The sequence below is a fragment of the Anguilla rostrata genome, chromosome 12 (assembly GCF_018555375.3).
Source record: "Anguilla rostrata isolate EN2019 chromosome 12, ASM1855537v3, whole genome shotgun sequence".
Lineage (NCBI taxonomy): Eukaryota > Metazoa > Chordata > Actinopteri > Anguilliformes > Anguillidae > Anguilla > Anguilla rostrata.
Window position 1 is genome coordinate 3,160,830 of NC_057944.1, and position 22,673 is coordinate 3,183,502.

The 22,673-nt window shown below is 46.0% G+C and overlaps 1 protein-coding gene across 1 annotated transcript in view; it reads right to left on the minus strand.

The window, feature by feature from the left end:
* Positions 1-12,112: 12,112 nt before the first annotated feature.
* Positions 12,113-22,673, minus strand: part of si:cabz01090165.1 (uncharacterized protein LOC100333421 homolog) — a 128,625-nt gene continuing 118,064 nt past the window's right edge. The window contains exons 2-5 of the mRNA XM_064302679.1: positions 21,263-22,636; positions 17,037-17,659; positions 13,729-13,782; positions 12,113-13,129 (exon numbers count right to left, since the gene is read on the minus strand). Coding sequence (XP_064158749.1) covers positions 17,107-17,659; positions 21,263-22,636 — 1,927 coding nt within the window. The 3' untranslated portion in view covers positions 12,113-13,129; positions 13,729-13,782; positions 17,037-17,106. The remainder of the gene's footprint in view (positions 13,130-13,728; positions 13,783-17,036; positions 17,660-21,262; positions 22,637-22,673) is intronic.

A 22,673-nucleotide genomic window follows, 5' to 3' on the forward strand; every position in this document is an offset into this window, starting at 1 on the left:
GCATGAAAGTGGATAGACTGATGGGTTTTTAAACTTTTTAGTAGACATTAGTGTTGGGAGTATGTGAGCTGTAATGAAGCCGTGTCTTTACAGGGGAGACCCATGCATTTGTTTGCGTTGGGCGGATAGCATTCTCTTTTCTATATACTCAACTCTGCATACCTGCAGTACAACTCAGTCCAGCATGTTGACTGAGCACAACAAGACTTTTTCTTCTGACGAAACTGAAGGCTACCTCGTGCCTTTCCAGAGTTAGAACACACTGAGTACGGTACCGATACCGGACTGATATTATCGAATAACCACCCTGACTTATTTGGCTATTAGTAACCTTTCCATTTGAGTCACATAACTACCCAGTTTAGTGTCCTTTTGAAAGGGACCGTTGCATATGAGATTGTTAGACACGTTGAGCAGGAGCAGTCAGCGGTAGGTGCAGTTTTGGACGGAGCGCGCGTTTATAAAAATCAGCGTCTCTGTTCACCGTACGGAAAACCTGCATTTGTGCAGAAGTGCAGAGCTGTCTGTCTGACGCAACTTCCCTGTTGGAGGAGGAGGAGGGGCGCTGCGCCACGATGAGGACGATGAAAGTACAGGCTGTGCACGTCCGAAAAGCAGAAGTGTGAAGTCGCGTAAGCACGTAAACAGGCCTCAGGAAAGCACGGGGGCATCAAGCTGCTTTTGTATGTTACTCTGGGAAATTTTGGTTCTTCGGTCTTACTGGCAAAGGCTTTGTTGTGGTTACTGTGACTGATTCTTCATCCCTCAAGACACAAATTCTCAAACTTCTTCACGCAAACGTGTATGCACACAACACACACACATACTTACATACACACAGCCCTTGCACGCACAAACACATATGAACACACACCCGCACACACACACACATACACACACATGCGTACCCGCACTCTAACATACCAACACATAGATCCTCACAAGGATGGAGTGCACACACATGCACACACGCAAGCATGCCTGTATGCACGCAGACACACACACACACATACACAAACAAACAAGGCCACTAGCCCATAAACATACAGCAATTAACAGTGACCTCTGACAAGAAGTCATCAAGAGATGCATGACTTTATGGTCACACTTTTGTTATCACAAGCTTCATGTGTCATTTAGGCACATGGAGTACAAACTTAGAGAATACCTCCATAAGTGGAACATTTACTAAAGTAAAAACAGTCTAGCACAAACCTAAGACTTTTCACTTTACATTTTGGTCTCAAATAAGAGGGTATTACACTACCATTTCAGATTATTAATAGCATGGACATAAATTGTTACTCAAAAAATCCTACTTGCTAATCATTGTTCAGATCTTTTGCCACTTAGCCTAATGCATTTCAGAGTAATTTTTTAAACTTTTATCTGTGGCATCTAGAGCCATACATCCTTTACAGAATTTCTGAATTTCATTCTGTAATATTGTAGTTGTAAAGAACAGGGATCTGTGGAAAAAAAAGGCCATCAATAAGGCCAGTGGCCCCACCTAGTGGCAACAACATGTTACTGTTACTGTATGGCTGGTGGCTGGTGGCTGGCACCATAAATATTTACAGTGTATTAATATACTATATATATATATATATATATATATATGTCTTGTTCATAAAACATTTAATGCATTAACTGCTGAATACATAATAATGAAACATAATGTTCTGAAAAGTAATTCATATAGAATATTCTTGTCACATGCAAATGTGGATAAAACAGTTACTGTGCAAGTCATTAATAAATATAAAAATAAAAATATCAACCAGAACCTCATCAATTAATAGCAACCCTGTTATATTTTCACAATCCAAACAAACACAATCACAACACATACGTGCGCGAGCACACACACACACACACACACATCAATGCGCATGGTCTTAAATATTCACTCACTTTAATGATAAATTACACAGTTGCTACCCAGTTTTGTTGTACTTTTTGGATTGTATTTTCAGATCCTCTTGTTTCCCCCTACTTCATTCTTTTCTCACAATTTCTTGCTGGCAAAGATGCCAAGAATGTGTTTTTCCAGCTAACGAGATGTTTTAATTATAAAATGTACACTAAACAAATTACGATGCATAATTGCCTAGCAAACAGGGCATTGTTCCAGAAAGTAAGATTGCTAAGTTCCCTGGATCTATTAAGTCAAAATTTAGGAAAATCCTGAATGATCAGTTCCAAAAACGAGTATCAGCGAAAGCCCGTATCAGTTACGAGGGTAACTTGTGCTGTGAAACTAACCTGACACATTACTTCCACACTCTCTGGCACTGCCCTGCATTTTCTGACAATGAGAGTGTTTGTATAACATCGGAGATGCAGGGTAAATTGGCAGAGCGACTACGTGCAGGCAGTGCAGTTGTGCAGGCAATGCTCTGTAACACCACTGATCGTGTGACATGCTCAATACCTAAATGGCAAGTGTGCACAGGTTCACAGACATCCACATCCAAACAATAGGGGACATACCATTCACTAGCAATCTGACAGAAAGTACAGAGAGTGAAATGTTACATTTAACCCCGAGGTTGGGGCAAAAACTAACTTGGTGCGGGGCACACGTAACAGTCTTGATAGCTTTAAACGTCAAACACAAAGTAAGGCAATTCAACACAATTCCATGTTATATGAAACAAACAGTCCCTAATTTATTTTTTGATTACATTTAGGCTGTACGTTTTTCATGGCCTACCTGTATTGGTGAAAATCTCAGTGAAAGTTCACCATGAACACGCATGGTTTGGGTCGTGTCCAACCTTGATCGATCTTGATCACCGAATTTGGAATCCTCTGTTGTGTAACCGAGAAATCATATGTCGCATCGGGCTCACTCAAGTCAGACTTCAGGTTGAAGTTAAAGGTTTCTTGAGCCTGCTTTCTGGAAAGGACCCCTGCCCTTCTGGAAAAGACCCCTTTTGATCCCACCTGATGTTTTCCTCCAGCTGCTGCCTGAACCCTCCACTCTCTCCCCTGGTCCTTCAAGCTGGAGGTCAAACCTCAGGTTGCACCACACCGGTGAGTGTGCAGGATCCTATCCCAGCACGCATTCAAGGAAGGCAGGAATACTCCTTGGACTGGTCACCTGTCCATCCAGGACACCCACACCATTCACTCACACACTACAGGCAATTTAGACTCTGCAGTTAGCCTGCTGCATGTCTTTGGATTATGTGAGGACCCATAGGTACCCAGAGGAAACCCACACAGACACGGTAAAGACATGCAAACTCAACACAGAAAGGTCCCAAGCCAAGATTCAAACCCACGACCTTCTTGCCGTGAGGCATCAGTGCTATCCACTGCACCATCGCTTGCAGCTCAACCGCTGAACTTGAAGGTGCCTGGTCAACCACCTTGCTGGCGTCGTACGAGAGGCTGTCATACTGGCCGACTAAACCCCTCCCATTTGGGTGCAGTCCCGCAAGGGTGTCACCCACAGGGCCCCACCCATGCATTAGGACAGCCTTAACTGGATGAGTCACCCGTCAGCCTAGACATAATTACAAGAGTACTAAGACCCACAGCTCTTCTGAGTCAGTAATGAAAGCATTTAAATTTCATCTATGGAATTGAGGTCTGCATTTGTCGTAACATCCTTGTGTTTTCAGCTTCAGACTAGACTGGCTTTTGAAATTCATCAAACCGATCTTGGCAGTTTCTGTTCTCCTACCATTGCATTCAGAAAATTCAAGTCTTGAATTGTTAAAGACACAGAAATTCTGAACATTGCCTGCATCTCTATTGATAAACCAGGGGCACAAATCGCTTTTCCGCAAGTTTGGTCAGTAGCCTAGCTCAACCACTTTGATGTGAAAGAGGGGTAAAATGATTATTGGATTTTGCTGGAAATTCAGTATCAGTGATTTTACACCAGCTCAACTCGTTTGCCTTGAAGTCAGAAGGGTACCGGCATTCATTTGATGCTAGCAGAGGCATGTGGATGAAATCAAAAATCTAATCAAAATCTAATCAATTTTATATGTATAGCATTTTTTTCCCCAGAGAACTGTCACAATAAGGCTTTACAGAGTATCCGAAGGAAAACTGAGCAAAAATCAGGCCTGAACCCCCAAAAAGCAAGTGAGAGGCAAACTCCCTTGTAGGAAGAAAATAACTCAAATGGTGGTGAGAAGAAATCTCAGGAGGAACCCGGCTGTAGAGGGGGACCCCATCCGCTACTGGCAGGCCCAATGTAGAGGTAGGATGGATGTAACAGAAATGTAATGATGCATCTATCACATAAAATAATCAAAAGCATTGAGCAGATTACAGTTGAAGTATTAAACTAGCTGGTAAAGTATAAAGTACAAATGAAGAGATGCAGAATATGCTTTTCAGAAGGGTGGGATGATGCAGCTGGGGCTTCAGGTTGTGTCAAGGTGTGTGCTTGAACCTTGAGTATAATGAGTAAGGAATTGGTCTTGTAACCTAAAGGTCACAGATTAAATTCCTGGGTAGGTCACTGCCGTTGTACCCTCGAGCAAGGTACTTAACCTGCAATGCCTTAGTATATATCCAGCTGTATAAATGGATGCTCTGGATAAGAGTGTCTGCCAAATTCCAAATGCCTATAATGGATGCTATGTAAAAAAAACGTTGTGTAAGTCACTCTGGATAAAAGCGTCTGATAAATACCTGCAATGCAATGGAGCGGTCTGTAGACTCAGGGTGTGGGAGTGGCAGAAGGCCCAGGGAAAAGGAAATAGAGAAGGAGAAGGTTAGACACCGTAGAAATTAAAAGAGGTAAAATTGCAAATTTGGAAGCCAGAGTGTAATATGGAAAGCCCCAGGGAACTACACTATAGAAGCAAATCTAAGATATGAAGAGAGCAGTGTACACAACCATGAGAGTGTTTCTGAACTGACAGTACCTACACACAGCACAGGACAGCAAACCTGAGCATTCACATGCCCCAACACAGCACAGAGCAGCAAACCTGAGTGTTCACATGCCCCAACACAGCACAGAACAGCAAACCTGAGCATTCACATGCCCCAACACAGCACAGAACAGCAAACCTGAGCATTCACATGCCCCAACACAGCACAGAGCAGCAAACCTGAAGTTTAAAGTGTCATTCTTTATTTTTTCATATTAAAGATTCCCTATTCAATACCTTGTCACGCTGGCATTTCTGTAGCAGTATCTATGCAATGTATTTGCATTCTGCAATTTTTCCTCTATTTGCCATTTTCCGTTGGTGCCATCGGGTGCAACAATCCCACCAGGCATTCAAATGTGAAGACGAATGCACAGACACCCACATGTCGAATGCAGAATAGAAAGTGCTTATTACACAGGCATTTAGGATTAGAGTTGGAATGTGTCTGAATTAGTCTTCTACTTTCAGTGTTGCCAGATCAGATTGACAGTTTCCAGCCCAATCACAACTTTAAACCCAAGCTGTTGGCGGGGGGCTAGCGGGTGTGGGTGCAAGGAATTGCGTGTTATGCATTCAAATGACAAATCGCTTCTCGTCACATTAATATCGCTAATTACATCAACCGGCAGTAAACATCAGAGAAACGTTACTGGTATTTTTTTTGCTACTTTTTCCATGACAGCTTGTTTGGTAATATTGTTTTCACAATATTTTCAAAAACCCACCAAATGTTGACAAAAGTAGCCCAAATTTCATCTACCAGCCCAACGCTATTTTTCCCCTCTCAACGTAATCAAAAGGAGCCCAATTGGGCGGAAACCCGCCCGATATGACAACACTGCGTACTTTGTCCTCAAAGTCCGAATTGTCTACTAAGCATACTGTGTATTGTTTAGCAGGGGTAGAGAGAGATGTTTCTGTTTGTATTTGTATCTGTATTTGTCAACCAATAAAATTATTTCTATTCGTGGCAGTGTAGCATGATGGACAAGGAGCTGGGTTGGTAACCTACCGGTTCGTTTCCCAGGTAGGACACTGACATTGTACCCTTGAGCGAGGTACCTAACCTGCATTGCTTCAGATATATCCAGCTGTGTAAATGGATGCAAAAAAAATGCCTGTAATGTAATTTATATGTATTTGGATAAAAAAACTGGAAGTGGGTGTGACGTAAAGCTGGAAGTGGGTGAAGTTTAACACAGAAGCTGTATAAAATGCCAAAAATCCAACATTTGTCTCATAATCACTGCCACTAATAATGTTGAGAAATTAAAGTGTTTAAGTCATGATTTTACAATGTTATCAATAATAATCCAGTTTAACAACAGGTAATTTGCCTTTAAACCTGTATTTAACAAACAATGATCTATATGTTATATAGCCATAACAAGTTTTGGTAAACAAACAACTAAGGTAAACAAACATAAAGTTTTAAACATAGGCAAAATGTTTTTTGTGACTACAATTTGCCAAAATCACCACTTTAAACGGCACAACATTTTTAAGCACAGCTTTATCGCCTAATGTTACTTTAGCTAACCCTAACATGTTAGCGTTTCGCCTACTTTAGTTAACCTAGTTAGCATGTACCACCAATACAGATGTATGGACACACGGAGGACAACAAATAACGTTACAGAGGCGAGGACATGCCATTGCTACCTAGCTATATAGTTAGCCAAGTTTTACTCGTGACACTTTGTACAGGTGCGCCGTGGGTCTGGACGTTTCGTGCTTGTTATAAATCAAAACTTAGTTACTCATCCCTGCTCTGAACTGCGTAGTACAAAGTGCATGAAGTCCACCACCACCCCTTCCTGAGGGACACTGAAGTCAATTATAAACTGAAAAAATGCCTGAACTATTTTCTTGAAATAAAGGACACAACTGAATCAGGTTCAACATTTATATTTCTAAATAATAGCAGTTTTGTTATATAGGTTTTCTGCTGGTGTGAGTGTGAGTGTGTGTGTGTGTGTATATATAATTGAGAAACTTGTTCTGACTTCTGATCTAATCACATAAAAGAGGTTGGAAGAAACGATCCGAATCTGAAAGATATTGGCCAAATTCAGAAAGAGAAAACATTTGGAGAGAAGGCATTATTCAAGTGCTGCCGGATATGATATTTGGATTTGGCACCATGCCTATTGTTTAGTGCATATTTTTAGTATGTGTTGGGCAGGATGCTAAAATAAAAATGAAGGAAGTGATGTGAGACATTCCACCATTGTGCAGCCGTGCTCTTGTGTCTTTGCGGTGCTGCGTTTTGCGTGGAAACCTGACTGCAAATTTTCAAGAATACCATTAGTACAAAGAAAGTAATTTAGTTGTTTGAAAACCACCTTTTCAAGAAGTCATTTTACTCATGAAGGGAAGTTTTGAAATAGGTTTGCAGTTTCTGAGAACTGAGGAATCCAAGTTTTTCTTTAAGAAAGGTTTCACTATGACAGTGTTTAATGCAGTTCTGAAGTTTTCAGTTTGAAAAGAGCAGGTTACAATGGCTTGTACTTCATCTGACAGACAGTTAAAACCCCTGCTCTCATGCTCCTACCAAACATTTGGTAGGAGCATGAGAGCAAATAGAGGGTTTTGATTGCAATACAAGCTCAATAAGTCGCTTGCTACATAAACCATGGCGAACTAAGACAGTCAGTTTGCTTTTGTTTGTGGGATATCCCACCTAAAAATGGTTATATTTTCCTAAATATATGTTGCAAACACTTCATATTAAGAGGAGGAGATAAGGTCACAGCAAGATTTAGCAGTCAGAGCTGGATTTATCAGGTGGTTGATTGTAGAGAATAGAATTTTGGGATTATCCCTATTGTAGCTAGCAAGATGTTTTTAAGAATTTCATAATGAACCCGTAGCTTTGTCTTTCTCCATTTTCGTTCAGCTTTAAGGCAGTTTCTTTTCAGCTAACTAACTTCTTCATTTCGCCATGGAGCCTTATTTTTGGAGAAGCTTTGTTTAATTTTGACTGGAGCAACAATCTCAAGGGCAGTCTTGCGTTTGTTCTTGAAACTATTCTCAGGAGAAAGGGAAGACTAGCACAGCAGTATCATTTACACAGTTTACAAAGTTGTCAGCTGCTTCAGAATTAAGATAATGCTTTCTGATAATGCATTTTACTTTTTTTTGTTTTAGTTTTTTTCACCCTGTCTTCAAATAATACCCAGAAATGCTCAGACATACAGTAACAACATCTATGACAGAAGACACAGTGGTGCTCAGACTGCTAGCGGCAACCAAATCCAAGGTGTGGCCATGTCTATGTGTTGGCCCGGTAACATGCTGGATAAAGCCAAGCCAAGTGTAACAAGCAGATGAAGTCCATAGCCTTGGATTCTGAATCATTGACAACATACATATACACATCATAAGGCAGATAAAATGGATAAAAGCTCAGCAAATTCATTACAAAACACTGTGTTGTTTAGGTGGTCTGCACACTGCAATGAGAAGCACAGGAGCATTAAATTGAAGTACAAGAGCAAGATATCCAAAGGCAGAAATAATATGTAGATAATGTAATCTACAAAGACACATTTTTCAGATTGCCTCCATTTTAAGGGTTATCCTGGAATCAAATAGGCCTATAGCATAAGGACATTAAGGTAATGGAAGTTGAATGTAAATTGTTTAGGATTTCACTAAAAATGTGTGTGGTTGCTCGGGGTAGTCATTTGAAAACAGTCTTTTTTATAGAAATAATGCTTCATCTGGATTGGCTGAGATCTGGTGCCATTTCAGACAATGTAATCCAGTTTCCATTCCTTCAAACATTATCAGTCAGGCGCAGCTGCATTTGAAAAGTTTGAAATGGTTTGCACAAAATTCCATGAAGAATTTTATTTCTCCCTTTAAGACACATAGTTTTTGAACAGTGCATCTGTTGGAATCTATTTGGTTGGGCCCTCGCACAAAGGCTACGAATAGAAAGAAAATCAGTCTGTTGAGAATATTTTTCATGGAACATCCAAACACACTTTTGAATTGCTTATTTTTCTTGAATTTGTATGTTGATCAGGAAACCCAGAGGATGCTGATAAGCAGCCGGATCTCATACTCTTCAACTGCCTCAGACTTCTAACTATCAACGTGAATGACACAACATCAGTGATTGGCTAATGAGGCTTTGGGTGGACCTACAGTAAGCTGACAACCAGTGACTTATTTGATCCAATCAAGTGGTTTGGCTCAAATCAGTGAGTCACTGATATCATATGGGCTTCACCCATTTTTGGCTCCAAGAAGCCCAGCTCTCCCTTCACTACTAATTTGAAATTTGTAAATTATACTTGTCTAATACAATACCTTTATCAGACCACACTTTAAGTATTGTGTGCAGCTCTGGAGATTGTACTACAAAAAAGCTATAGAGGCTCTGGAAAAGGTATAAAGAAGTGAAATTAAATTGGTTTCTGGTATGAAAGATAAAAGTCATGAGGAAAGACTTGAGATGCTTAATCTCTTCAAGTTTAGTAAAACGAGATTTTAGGGGGAATTTGTTTGAGGCTTTTCAATTCATAAAAGGGATTAACAAAGTGAACTACAAGAGATTCTTCAGGTTGAGTTCTGTCAGCAAAAAGAGCGGGCATAAATGGAAATGAGCTAAAGGTAAATTCTGCACAGACGTTAGAAAGTATTTCTTCACACGGAGAGTAGTCACTGTGTAAAATAGCTTGCCAGGTCATGTAGTAGAGGCAGAAACTCTGGGTATTTGCCAGGTCAGGGTTGATAAGGTCCTAAATACTAGCTAGTTTTTTGGTAAACAGTGAGCACTGGGTACCATTTAGTGGTAGCTAAACTTATGCTAATGCTGGCTACGTTGGTTAGCCTTGGTAATTGCAAGTCAGTGCCGCTTGCACAAATGAGTATTGCCTTGTGACCTTGTTTGGCAGTAAACTAGTTTTAAACTTTGGAAAGAATGTAATGATTTATTCTGCAATAATGTCCTAATGTCTTAGATCATGCATGGGGTGCACCTGTTGGGGGTGCATATTCCCCTGGTTATGACTCACTGATTAAAATCCAAACTTAAAAAGCTAGCAGGCATATTTTTACTTGCTAAGCAACTAAAGAGCCACTTGTTATTATGTGAAATAACGATAAATGTCCTTGTAACTACAATTTGGAGCACATAAATGTAACCGTACATAAGATATTAAAACTGCTTCAGTTTTAGATGCATATGTCAATATGGAATGTTGGTTCACAGTCATCAGTTGAAGAGTGCAGCATGTGCTGCCAGACCTTATTCCACTGCCCTCTGTGTCCCACCTCCAGACCAGTGAAGAGGGCCTATATTCAGAGTCATGTGGATACTCGTGTGAAAAACACCCAGCATTTCAAAGGTATGCATCTGTTAAACCCACATGCCAATCCCTTTCAAATGACACCAATTCTGCCTAGCCCGTTCAAACATCAGACATTTTCTTTTCACTGCACATTATTTTTTTATGCCCGGTACCTGAACAAATTGGAGGTGTGCATTCTAGCGTACCATCTCCTTTGTAACCTTAGAAGTTACCTTTCAGCCTACTATATCAGAATCTGTACTACTGCCATTTTATGAGAAAGCTTGGAATGTACAACATTGTAAATCAGAAATTATATCTGGGTGGGTAAAATGGTAGATATGCTGTAGAACATAGTTGTCATTGATTCATAAATATACCAGTATACGCTAGGCTTGCACTGATGGCTTATTTGTGGTACATATAGCACTGGCCTGGTTTGACCAGCTCCCTGCATATTAACTGAGCATAGAGGTCTAAGGTCTAAGGTTAAACTGTTAAATCTGTTTTTATTCATTTGTATCTTCATATTTTGGTTCCTACTCCTCTTTTTCTCTCATTTCATTTTTGTTGGAAGTAAGGCAATATTTTTTTGTGAAATCTGAGAAAATGCGCCCATGAAGTGGACAATGGATGTTGGTTCTGTGCTGGTGCTGGGTTCTAGTTACAGGATTTTGTATAAGCACATAATTATCACGGAATAAATTGATGCCAAGAGGAGCTGGCTATCAACAATCCTCTGGTCAGACTGCAAATACCTACCTTCCCCACTCTCAGAGAAAATCACCACAACTGCCCCCCGCCCATCTCCTCTTGCCCCCTCCTATACCAGTGTCTCTGCCCTTCCTCTCACCAATGACTTTGTGGCCCATTCCCCTAGAGACATTCCTGCCTATGTTAAACAATGAGTTTGTATTAATCAGCAGGTACAAATTCATCATTTTTAGTCTCCTTATACTGGTAGTCATATTCACACCTGCATGTAAATATAGTTTTTGTGTTTTGTCAGGCTGCTGTATCCAGACTTTGAATGGGTGTAATGCTGCAAATGGTGGCCCCTAACAGACTGTGCTAGCGTTGGGCGCCACTGTGGCAAACAAGCCTGCCACAGGCCACCGAAGTGGCTTTCCACAGGGCCCTCCAGCACAGAGACACAGAGAGATGCTGTTCAAATAGTCCATGTTTATTTACGAGGTTGGCAAGATGTTACAGCCAAAGTGAGCAGATGTAACAGTCATGACAGAGGCTCTCCTTGTGTGAGTGGGGATGGCAGATTTAACCTGTGCGCACTGATTGCCTCACTACGCACAGGTGCAGCCACTCCTGTTCCCGGGTCCAATTAGCCTGGCCAATTCTCTCATTCTTAACCAATTGGCCAGGTCTAATTAGCTTGACCCAGGGCAGGTGTGGCTGCTTAAACCAGCCATCCCCACACCACAGAGACATAATCATGTTTGATGATACGCAGACTAATGTATTGATTTAAGTAAGATGGTTTAAGTATAGGCTTATGCAGATACAGTCTTCTGCAATATTTGTGGACCTGCCTTGCTGCAAGTTAAACCAGCCGTGAGACTATTCTAAATATGATCTATGTACACCAGATCCCTCCTTATGAAATTTACAAGCAAAAGCATAAAACAGCGTCAATACTTGTTTTCTAATTTGATGTTGGTTTACAGCAGGGACATTATTGCATTGACGATAAAACTTGAGTATTTTATGATTATAGACTGTTGAACAAGACTTCACTGTGTCTGTGTGCCACCGCAGGGATGTTATGATTGCAGTGCCAGGACTGAATGCGTTCATTCAAATGACACATTGCACTGTCACCAATCATTTGGATAATTTAACACGGCCTTGTCTCAGAGGGAGCCAATAAAACAGTCGTTACAGGTCTTGAAGAAAAATACTTTATTTCTTTATAAATCCACATCTTGTAACTATGAAAGCATAAAATTCAATCTTTCGTTTTTTATGATTGTTGTTTATAATTCAACTGAAATGTGGGTATCAAATCAGAAATGACGGAGGGGATCTCACATACAAATACTTACACGTTCAGCTGAAGAAAAAAAAAAGTACTCTTTCGTATCGCCTTTTTATGTAACCGCCAGCGTACAATGAATCCACGGCGGAAGTCGCATTCCTGTAATTGGTAAAGCAGAAATGCAGTGGACGCCACTTCGACCGCGTTTAAATTCGTTCATCAAACAAATTTCTGGTCGGTTATTTATTTTTAAGTCACATTGAAGACACATATCAGACAAACGCCACATTTGTAAATCCAGTGTAAAATAATCCAGTGTTCCAAATCGAAATAGGCCTAAGTATTTTTTTTTTTTTTCTCATCACAATATTTTGTGAGCATAGCATATTTAGTTATTCGAGGAGAGAAAAACAGAGAAGTGGAGATTATAAAGTGCCCTAGAGTTCACGCTATACAATATTTCAACGCAGATGCCTCGCAATTCCATTGATGTCTTGTGTATCCTGGGTCTTCCAAATTGAGACAAATGAACGGATCTCTGCCACTGTAGTAATCTGTTGGTTTGTGACCAACAAGTGACAGCATTTATCAACAACCCAAAAAACAATACCGCAAAACGATCAGGTTTGAAATATCGGCAGTAGAAAACAAAGTGTGCTGAACAGCCGAGAAGCCGGATTTCTTTGGACCGCAGTTCCATCTGTCGGCGCGGTCCAAAAACCCACGTCATTCTCCTGATGTTGGTCGTTTTTGGTTTGCTTAGGTAAGCCATTCGTTCCTTCGAGACGTGTTATATTCCAAGGTTCCTGAATCGAACTGCATAAAAATTGAACACAGCAATCCCATGGTTTTAATTCCAGTGCTATTGATATAAATGCAATCCATTTAGTCTCTTCAGGTCCCTACTATTGAATCGAGGACTGCACCTAGGAGAAAACAAACAAATTACTGTGAGCAGTGATATCAAACGTGCGACCACCATAAATCAACATTTAAAAAATAGCATTTAAGCAGACTTTTAAATATTAATAATAATAATAATAATAATAATAATATGAACAATTAAATCACATTAATGAATTATTTTAAATTTAAAAGTCATCCAGATATGGAACCAGTTTTTAGCTCAATTGCATTTAATTGATATAACAATTAAAAAAAAAAAAAGATATCCTATACATTGTGCATACATTGTACATGAGAATGTTCAATATTTATACGCTGATTTTTTTGTTTTATTTTATTATTATTTATTTTATATGTAATATATATATCCTTTACAGCTGTCACAGTTATATAGCTTAGAGAGATACACTAGACTAATCATGTACTGAGAAATAGTATGATTGGGATTTTTCACTGCACCAAATCACCAGTTATGTAACATAATTTTTTTCTTTTGTACTTCACATCTTCACCACTAGAGGTCCCTTTAAAGACATGTGATGTTCACATGGGAGAAGGAATCATAAGCGTTAGGCACAGAACAGGTTTCTGTGTCAGCATACAGTCAGCAAAAGCTCACCACTTCATTTTCGCTCCCGTCATAGCTGTGAAGTAGGTGGGGTTACGTGTGTGTCTGAAAGACAGGAGAAACGCGTATAAATAAACAATTAATCAAGCGGCTGAATCATTATTACCATCAGCTGCAGAACCATCTCTTCTTCCAACGCTTTAAAATTCAGCATCTAGCAATCTCAGTCGTGTCACGGATTATAGTATTAATTCACTAATAATGACTTCAGAGATGTTGCTATGGCAGCAACGTGCACAATGCAGTACTGCTTAGAGAAATGTGTGGATTTCCCAGACTGATTTTGGACCAATCAGAAGGAATGATGTCCTAGATAAGCCAATATCCGTTTTGAGTCTTCACCTAGTCACTAAAAGCCACTATACACATAGTTGCTGACTCTGTAGGCCTACGCCTGAGCACACAACAGAATATCTGGCTTTGTGAGGCTTAGCCTGCTGCAGAATGCTGTGTTCTTTGAGGCATTCCCTCTCAAGACATCCTCTCTAAAAGCACAATGGGCGGTCTACGAATAGCATCCGTTTACGTATTGCTGTTGGAGCGGGTTCCGGTTCTGACCCACTCCCGGCAGATGGAAGAGGCGGCGGCCCAGTTTCCACGGTGCGCAAAACCAAAGAGCGCACGCCTCTCGCACGAGCGGCGCCTGTGACAGCCCCTCTCCCCCCCCAGACCTCTCCCTTTCCCCGCTCCCGCACACGGGCTGGGCTGTTTTTGTTAGCGTTCACCCGCGAGATTAGCCCACTCATCTCGCTCTGAGAGCGGCGCCGCTATCTGCCTCCCCTCGCGGGCACGCTCTCTCCCCACCCCCCGCCCCGTCCGTGCACGAGCCCCCTTTGCGGCGTCCTGTGAAGTTTGCTGAATGAAAGCGCGATGGCTCGCCGAGGGGACCCGTCATCACGCGCGGGGGAAATGAATCGGCGACGCCAAAACGCACCCGGTCGCTTCGCCGCGCGACGGCCTCGGGGCCAGGAGAGGGGCGGCCGCGGTGCCCCCAGAAGACGCGTCGGGAAAAATGTATTTTAAAAAAACGTAGTCTGTTCACAAAGAGGCTATGACAGCGTACCTGTTTTCCTTGAATCAGCGAAACGGCAATATTGCATATTCTCTGGGTGCGGAAGAACAGTGAGCGCAGTTCCTTTGTTGAGTAATGTCTTAATTATAAAGCGACCCATTTAGCAGCGACGGGCAAGCGAGGCTTTGGGAACCGGCTACCCGGCGGGCTCACAGCGCACTATAAATAAACATCATGAATAATTCATTGCTTTAAACCGATCAGCGCATCAAAACAGGCCTTGACAGAAAGTCCTAACCCAGTCAGCTTTATCCAGGCTGTGACTTAAACGGCTGCAATAAAAAAGGAGTCTTTCCACACGGGGGCGCTGTTGTGAGTCAGCCGACTTCTCATGGAGAAACTGATGGTAAGCTCTCAACTCCACGAGCTGCCCAAACCGGGCCACAGCATCGCATTACACGTCTGTCCCTGAGAATGGCACCCAAATATAAACCGGTGAATGTAATCCCGCGAAACTAATAGCATTATAACGAAAGTTATATTCCCAAAGAATTACGAACATTGGATTAAACTGCATTAGTGGGGAGAAAGGAGACCCCTGAGTTATTGTTAGGCACCGTACAGATGCATGCACAAGCAGAGACTCAGCCTTGTAACACACACACACACTTATAGGCATAAGCATATGCACACAGACACACATTAACACAGATACACTCATACACACAGATGTACGCACATGCTCGTGCACACACAAGCACACACACGTGCACAAACAGACACACAGACACATGAACACACAGAAAAACACGGACACACACACACATTAACACAGATACAGTCATACACACAGATACACGCACATGCTCGTGCACACACAAGCACACACTCATTTGCACAAACAGACACACGCACACACACACACACACACACGCACACGCACGCACACACACACACACACACACACACGCACGCACACACGCACACACACACGCACACACAGCAGCTCATAACCATCACAGCGGTTTCATTTGTGCGGGGATCTGGAGCCGCCATCCCCGACGTCAAACTGAAAGCAAATACCTCAGGGGCGTGCAATGATTGGTTTCATAAACACAGAATGCGGGGGGAAAGCCACCGGAGGATTGCTCCCGGAGTAACTGGAACGCAGCCTTTAGTGTTTATACGCTGTGCGGTTTTATGATGATTGCCCTATTCCCACCAGCGTAGAGCTGCCGTCGCCGGAGCCCGGAACCCCGGCTGCCGTTTCGCGGGCTGGCTCTCCGGTCCTGTTTTAGAGCGAAAGTCATTACGGCGTGTCAGTGCCATCCTGCCCCCCCCCCCCGCCCCCTTGCGTGCTGGCACCGAAAATAGCGCCCCCCGGTGGTCGTCACCGTGACGCGCGCCCTGGTGAGACAACCGCTCGTTTCCCCGCCAGCGCGGGGTTCCGGAATTAGTCCGAGGCGCGCCTTGGACTCGGAAGGAGAGCGCGCTGCAATGTTTGGCGGCTCGGAAACTAATTGAGGCGATCCATCCTCCCCTCCGTTACTTCTCCTCCCCTCCCCACGAGTCTTTAAAGGCGCCGCGGGTGGTTCTCTTCAAGGCGACGCGCAGCCGTGTTTGTGACCGCACTCTGCGCTGTTCGCACGCGCGCGACTGAGCGAGGAAGCTAGCGGCGCGGACAAGCCGCAGAGCTCGCGGACGTTTTGAGAGCGTCGCCCCTAGGCGGTCACATGTAAAGGCGATTTATTCCTCGCTGAGGGTTCCAGCAGCGCCGCTGTTCACACACCCCGGGGCGTTCGCTCCTGTGTGCGGTAAACCAGCGGGCTCGCTATTTTATTTAGCTAGCGCAGCTGTCGTTCCCTACAACAACTGGGCCTGGTGTTAATGTCACCACGTTGAGCACAAAATGAAGACTCACAACCGTTTTATATAGACCGGGAAAGCTAAGCGAAGGAAACTCAGCTGAAGCGCTTAGCTGGAAACAGCGAGCGTTTGTAATTCAGACTTGCGAGGGACACTGAAAATGACCGCGTCTCTGCGACGGCCAAGAACGCACTTTCTCTGTGAGCTGTTTCCTGCAGGCTTTTTAAAAAATTTACCAGGAAATGAAGAAATCAAAGGAACGTCAAACTGAAATCGCACTGATATGTTCGAACGCGGCTCTGACGAGGTAAAAGGTAACGAGACACTGATGATCTTCCGTATTATGGCCCTTGCTGCTATTGCTGAAGATGGCGTGTGCACGCAGCTAGCCCCTGGAAGGACCCCGTCGGCCATCGCTAACCTGGGACACCAGATAATCTTCAGTAAGGCAGAGGGACCTGAGCTCCAGGAAAGGGGAGGAGGTCCCTGTGTTATTGCGATATGGCGTCCTCGTCCGCCGCAGTCTTCCCGTACTCCGGGTTCAAGTCCACCACGGTCGTCCCTTTGAGCGGGTTCCCGTAGCCCTCCTGCACCTGGGCCTGCTCGTGCAGCACTCTGTCGCCCCCCGGTGGTGGGTGGGCCTTGGTGGCCGAACCGGCCGAGGAGGGTGGGGGCGGGTTCTGCTGGGCTCCGCCCCCCTGGCTCCCGTTGGTCTGGGAGCACATGTTGCTGACGCGCGCAGCCTTCTGCTTGTAGTGGTTGTTGTGCAGCTTGTACTTCATGAGCAGGATGAAGATGAAGACGAGGACGGACGCCACGATGATGCCGCCGATGATGATGATCATGGTGCCGCCCAGGAACTGGTCGTGGATGGAGCGGCACTGGCGGTACTCGCGGTCGGTGGTGAAGGCCACGCAGCCCACCAGGCGGGTGGCGGTGAGCGCCGTGACGCCATCGTCGTAGACCGCCAGCACGCACAGGTCGTAGTCCCGCGAGGAGGCCAGGTCACTGAGCAGGAAGAGCTTGTGTGAAGCAGGGATCATCCTGGGAGAGGGAGAGAGAGGAGAGAGGGGGAGAGAGAGAGAGAGGGAGAGAGGGGAGAGAGGGGAGGAGAGGGAGAGAGGGGGAGAGTGAGAGGGAGGGGAGAGAGGGAGAGAGAGGGAGAGAGAGAGAGAGAGAAGGGGAGAAGAGAGAAGGGAGGGAGGAGAGAGAGAGGGGGAGGGGGAGAGAGAGGAAGAGAGAATGAGAGAGAGAAAGAAAGAGGGAGGGTGAAGAGAGAGAAGGGGAGAGGAGGAGAGAGGGGGGGGAGGGGGAGAGGGGGGGCAGGAGAGACGGAAGGGGAGAGAGAGACAGAGAGAGTGAGAGAAAGGGGGAGAGAGAGAATTGTCAGTCACTGTCTATACATTTGCAATCTCCAGATACCTTTCAAAATGGCTGCTCTGGCATTGGATGATCTAGTCACGTTATATCTATGGTCACAGCGACTCTTTGAATCTGGTCTACAGTTATGTTTCTCCCTTTTTCCGGCTCATTCCATACGATGGTATAGATGTAGTGCAGTTGAAGCCTTGCCATATTACACTGAGATGCAAATCTAAATCTATTTACAGCAGCCGTCCCATATGGTGAGCCATTGGCTGCCAGCAAACAGTGTTTAAAAAAAGGCCACTCTCCTTAGCCTGGAATGGTGGAGGATGGAGCAAAAAAGCAGGAGCGAGCTGCCTCAAAGGGCGCGCGGAGAAAAACACCTGTGGCGTTCTGGAGAGATCAATGCATCGGGATCCCTGCCAGCTTCGCTGAGCGAGAGACACAAACAGGAAGGAGAGCAGAGAGCTTCTCTGCTAAAAAAAAAAAGAGGGAAAAAAAAAACGCGACTGAAATCATTGGGCTGAAAGATAGCGCCCGCGAAACGCGAGGCCTGGAGGGAGGTGGCCAGCAGACGAGGTCCCCCGCACCGGGCGGAGGAGAGCCGCACGCCAGCTCGAGCAGCGGGGGTCCGAACACCTCACACGTTTCAACGCGCGCCTCAGTTTGGCTCGGCGCTCCGACGGAAGCGAAACGAGCTCTTCTCTCGCTCGCCGCGTCTGTCGTTTCGTGACTTTGCCGCAGCGCGAGGTTTTTGATTTTTCCACCGCCTGGCCTGACCCCCCCCCCGCAGCGCGTTCTCACCGCCGCGGCGTTCCGCTTAGCGACACCCGACCCTCCCCCGCGTGGTTAAATATGCCCGTCTGCGATCCGCGTCCGCCCCGGGCACGCGCCATCCGCGACTTAACTCGCTCGTTTCACACGTCGGAACACGCCGGCCAGTCGGGGTCACGTGTTTTATTCAGCCAATCGCCGGCCTTTCCCCCGGTCGCCGTCTTTCCGGTTGCCGCGGGTTCAGGGGCGCCCCCACTTACCGCCGCGCCCCCCCCCCCCCCCCGGCAACGAGAATTACAGGCCGCCGGTAGAGCAGGGAGCGGAACCCCAGCTGGGAGGCTTTGCGCAGACATGCTCCTTTAAAGGGCGTGGCTGCCTTCCGGAAGCTTCTGTGCTCATTGTTTTGATTGCATACAAATTATGGCTCAATTGCTTTTGGCTACAGATTACTGTCTTCAAAGAAAAATGATACAAGAAATGATGACTGCATTCTATAATTTTACGGCATGAACTACATTGTGTTCTGTGTCAGCTATGACGTATGATATGAAACAGAAAGTACACCCTCTTTCAATTCTACAGTTTTACAGATTAGGACAGAACTAATCCACCAAGTCCTAACAATAGAGAACTAGCTTCATGTGGCACGTACTATACAACAGATTTTTACTTTGTCATTATTTACTCAGTCAAAAACAAGCCAACATGCAGAAACCCTCTGTGAAATTTGCCACATCATTCAGGAGCATTAGCAGCAGTAACCTGAAGTAGCCATTTTGAGTATGAGCTTATCAGTCTCTGACATGTCATTGGAGGATTTCTGTCCCCGCTCCTCCTCACAAAACTGCCTCAGCACATTGATATATAAATCTGACAGCTCAGTTGTTTTGGGATTCAGCTTCTGGTTCTGCAATTAACACACCCAAGAATAAAACAGGCTTTTTCATCATCCAGTTGTTTCTCTGAGCACTGTACCGAGAGCTGGGATTTCATTATTGATAAAGGCGCACAAAGGGAGGTAATATTCGATGACATGTTTGTAATTTGGACAGACTCATAAAGGCTCGCAGTTTGAAACAAACAGAATGGCGGACTGCAGGACGAAATGTCTGCGAATAACAGTTTGCATTGTCTGTCGTCGGTTTTGATTGATGTGTGCGAATGATTTTCCTTTTCCAAAGGAACACCAAAGGAGGCCGAGCAAGACCATCCCCCCCCCCCCCCCGGAGCTTGACCCTTGACCCCCCGTCACGGAGCTGTCTGTCTGTTACTCTGTCACAGCTCCAGTGCAGTCCCTCGCAGGGGGTGGATGGGCAGCATGGGCGGGCACTGCCACCTGCCACCTCTTCTTGTGCCTGGCCTGGGCATAATCGCCCCCCCCCCCCTCTGGCACTGGGACCAGGAGACGCGCGGGCAAATAGGAAATCAATCTCGCCCTTTCGTCAGCGTGCAGGGCGAGAGAGGCTGAGCAAAGGCGGAGACGGAGAAAGCGAGGGATTTTGGGGAGGGTTGGCAACGACACCTTCAGTCACCCGTCCCTTTGTCGCAGTGTAATGCAGCCACAGCCAGATGGCCAGCCGCCCCTCCCTTTTTAGCGTGTGATTGCTATTCTTCCTGCAGGGGCGGCACATTATGCGCGCCTAATTAATAACAAACTGCATTCCGGTTGTTCCGCAGTTATGCAAAACCGGTAGCCTCCCGATGCCCTTTGAGTAATTAATGTTAAAGTTCCTTTCATATGTAGCGTTTTTTTAATTTTTTTTTTAATTCGTCCATCCTCTGGGAAATTTCAGAAGTGAATTACACGTCCGAAGGCCCGGATGGCACAGAACCTCCGGTGCTGCAGCCGGAAAGCCGAAATACGAAGAGAGAAATTGGCAGATGAATTTATGTCGTTTGGAAGAAAAAAGAGGATTTTTGGGAGAGTCCTTCAGCGAGAGTCAAAAGGGCAAACTAAATGTGTGAACTGAGCTTGGGCATTGCCACGTCATGCGCCATATTTACCATTCCGCCAAATGGGCTTGAAATAAAACAGTTAACACATTGGAATAGCTAGTGCTTTCACAAAGCAAAGTTCAGGATGGGGTCGAACCCCTTGTACGTCACACAACATGGGGGAACCAGCTCTTTGGAAATTAAAAATTTGCCCTGATGTTGGTGTTGGTCCAATCAACCCAAAATTTGTGGGAAGGGATAATGGCTGGGCCCTCTATCAGTATGCCAAGTTTTAAAAAAGCCACCCAGCCAAAATGGGTGCTGCTGAAGCATGCATGACTTCAATTTGATTGATCAAACGATTGAGGAATTAGAGCCATTTTAATTTATTTTCTTCTTACAGTGCCACCTCTGGGCAATTCAAATGAAATTTCTTCCACTTCTGAATTTTTAGCATGAAAACTGAATTGACCCAGACCCTGTGCATATATCATAAAGCTTGTGGAATATGGATTGAGAAATGCAACCCGTTGGGGTGGGTGGTTGGGGGAAGGGGGCAGGCCGGTGTCTCACCTGTAGATGAGGATGTCATCTGAGGAGCTGTTGTACTGGATCTGGTACATGCGCACCCCGGGGATGTGGTTCTGCGGGGGCCAGTGTATGGTGGCGGAGGAGGAGGTGAGCTCCGACACGCTGACCCTCTGCTGGTCGGGCCGCGAGTGGCCCCCGCTGGCGTTGGACTTGATGGAGGTGGGGATGTCGGAGGGCCCGGGCTCCGGCTCCAGCTTGGGGTCGTAGTGCGGCGAGGGGTTGACCACCAGCTCCACGGGCGCGGTGGCCTCCCCGGCCGCGTTGGACGCGATGCAGAAGAAGACGCCCGAGTCCTTGACGGTGGTGGCCAGGATGTCCAGGGAGCCGTTCTCGTAGCAGAGGGTGCGCGAGGTGTTCCCGATCAGCTTGCCCTCGGGGCTCACCCAGTGCGTGGACGGCTCGGGGTCGCCCACCGACTTGCAGCGGAGGCTGACCTCCTGCCCCGCCATCACGAACATCTTGGAGGTGTGGCGGGTGATCATGGGCGGCTCGCAGACGAACTCCTCCTCCCGGATGGTCCAGAAGTACTTGCCCGCCAGCTCCCGCGGCGAGGCGCACGTCTCCAGGTCGTCCTCGCGGGTGAGCCGCCGCAGCCACACCAGCTCGCAGTTGCAGTGCAGGGGGTTCCCCCCGAAGCTGAGCACCAGGGCCGTGAGCGGCGAGCCCTTCATCTTGGCGTAGACGGGGATGCGGAGGAACAGCGGGTCCGGGGGGATCTTCTTCAGCTTGTTGGAGGTCATGTCCAGGCGGGCCAGCTTGTGGAGGTTGGAGAAGATGCCCTCGGGGACGAATTCGATGAGGTTGTGGTCCAGGCTGAGGGTGTTGACGCTGACCAGCAGGCCCACCGTCTCCCAGGGGATGTCCACCAGGTTGTTGTAGGAGAGGTCCAGGTCCTCCAGGGTCTCCAGGAAGTCCTGGAAGGCTCCCTCGGTGATGCGCTGCAGCTGGTTGTTGCTCAGGATGAGGTGGCGCAGGTTGACCAGTCCCTGGAAGTGCGTGTCGTCCAGGACGGTCAGGCGGTTGCTGTCCAGGTGCAGGGCGTGCAGGTCCTGGAGGTCGGCGAAGGCGTAGGGCTGGATCTGGCTGATGGTGTTGCGCGAGAGGGTGAGGTGGATGAGGCTGGACATGTTGGCGAAGTCCCGGTGCCGCAGCGTGGTGATGAAGTTGTCCATCAGGCGGAGCTCTGCCGTCTGCCGGTCGATGTTGGGCGGGACGAAGAGCAGGCCCGTCTTGGCGCAGAGGACAGTGTAGGAGGGGAGGAGGTTCTGGCAGGTGCAGCGCTTCGGACACAACATGGACGACACCGCTCCCACCAGCAGCGCCAAGCCGACGAGGATCGCCTCCATCGCTGGGCTCCTGCAACACCAGAGGGAAGGGGGGGGGTTGAAGATGT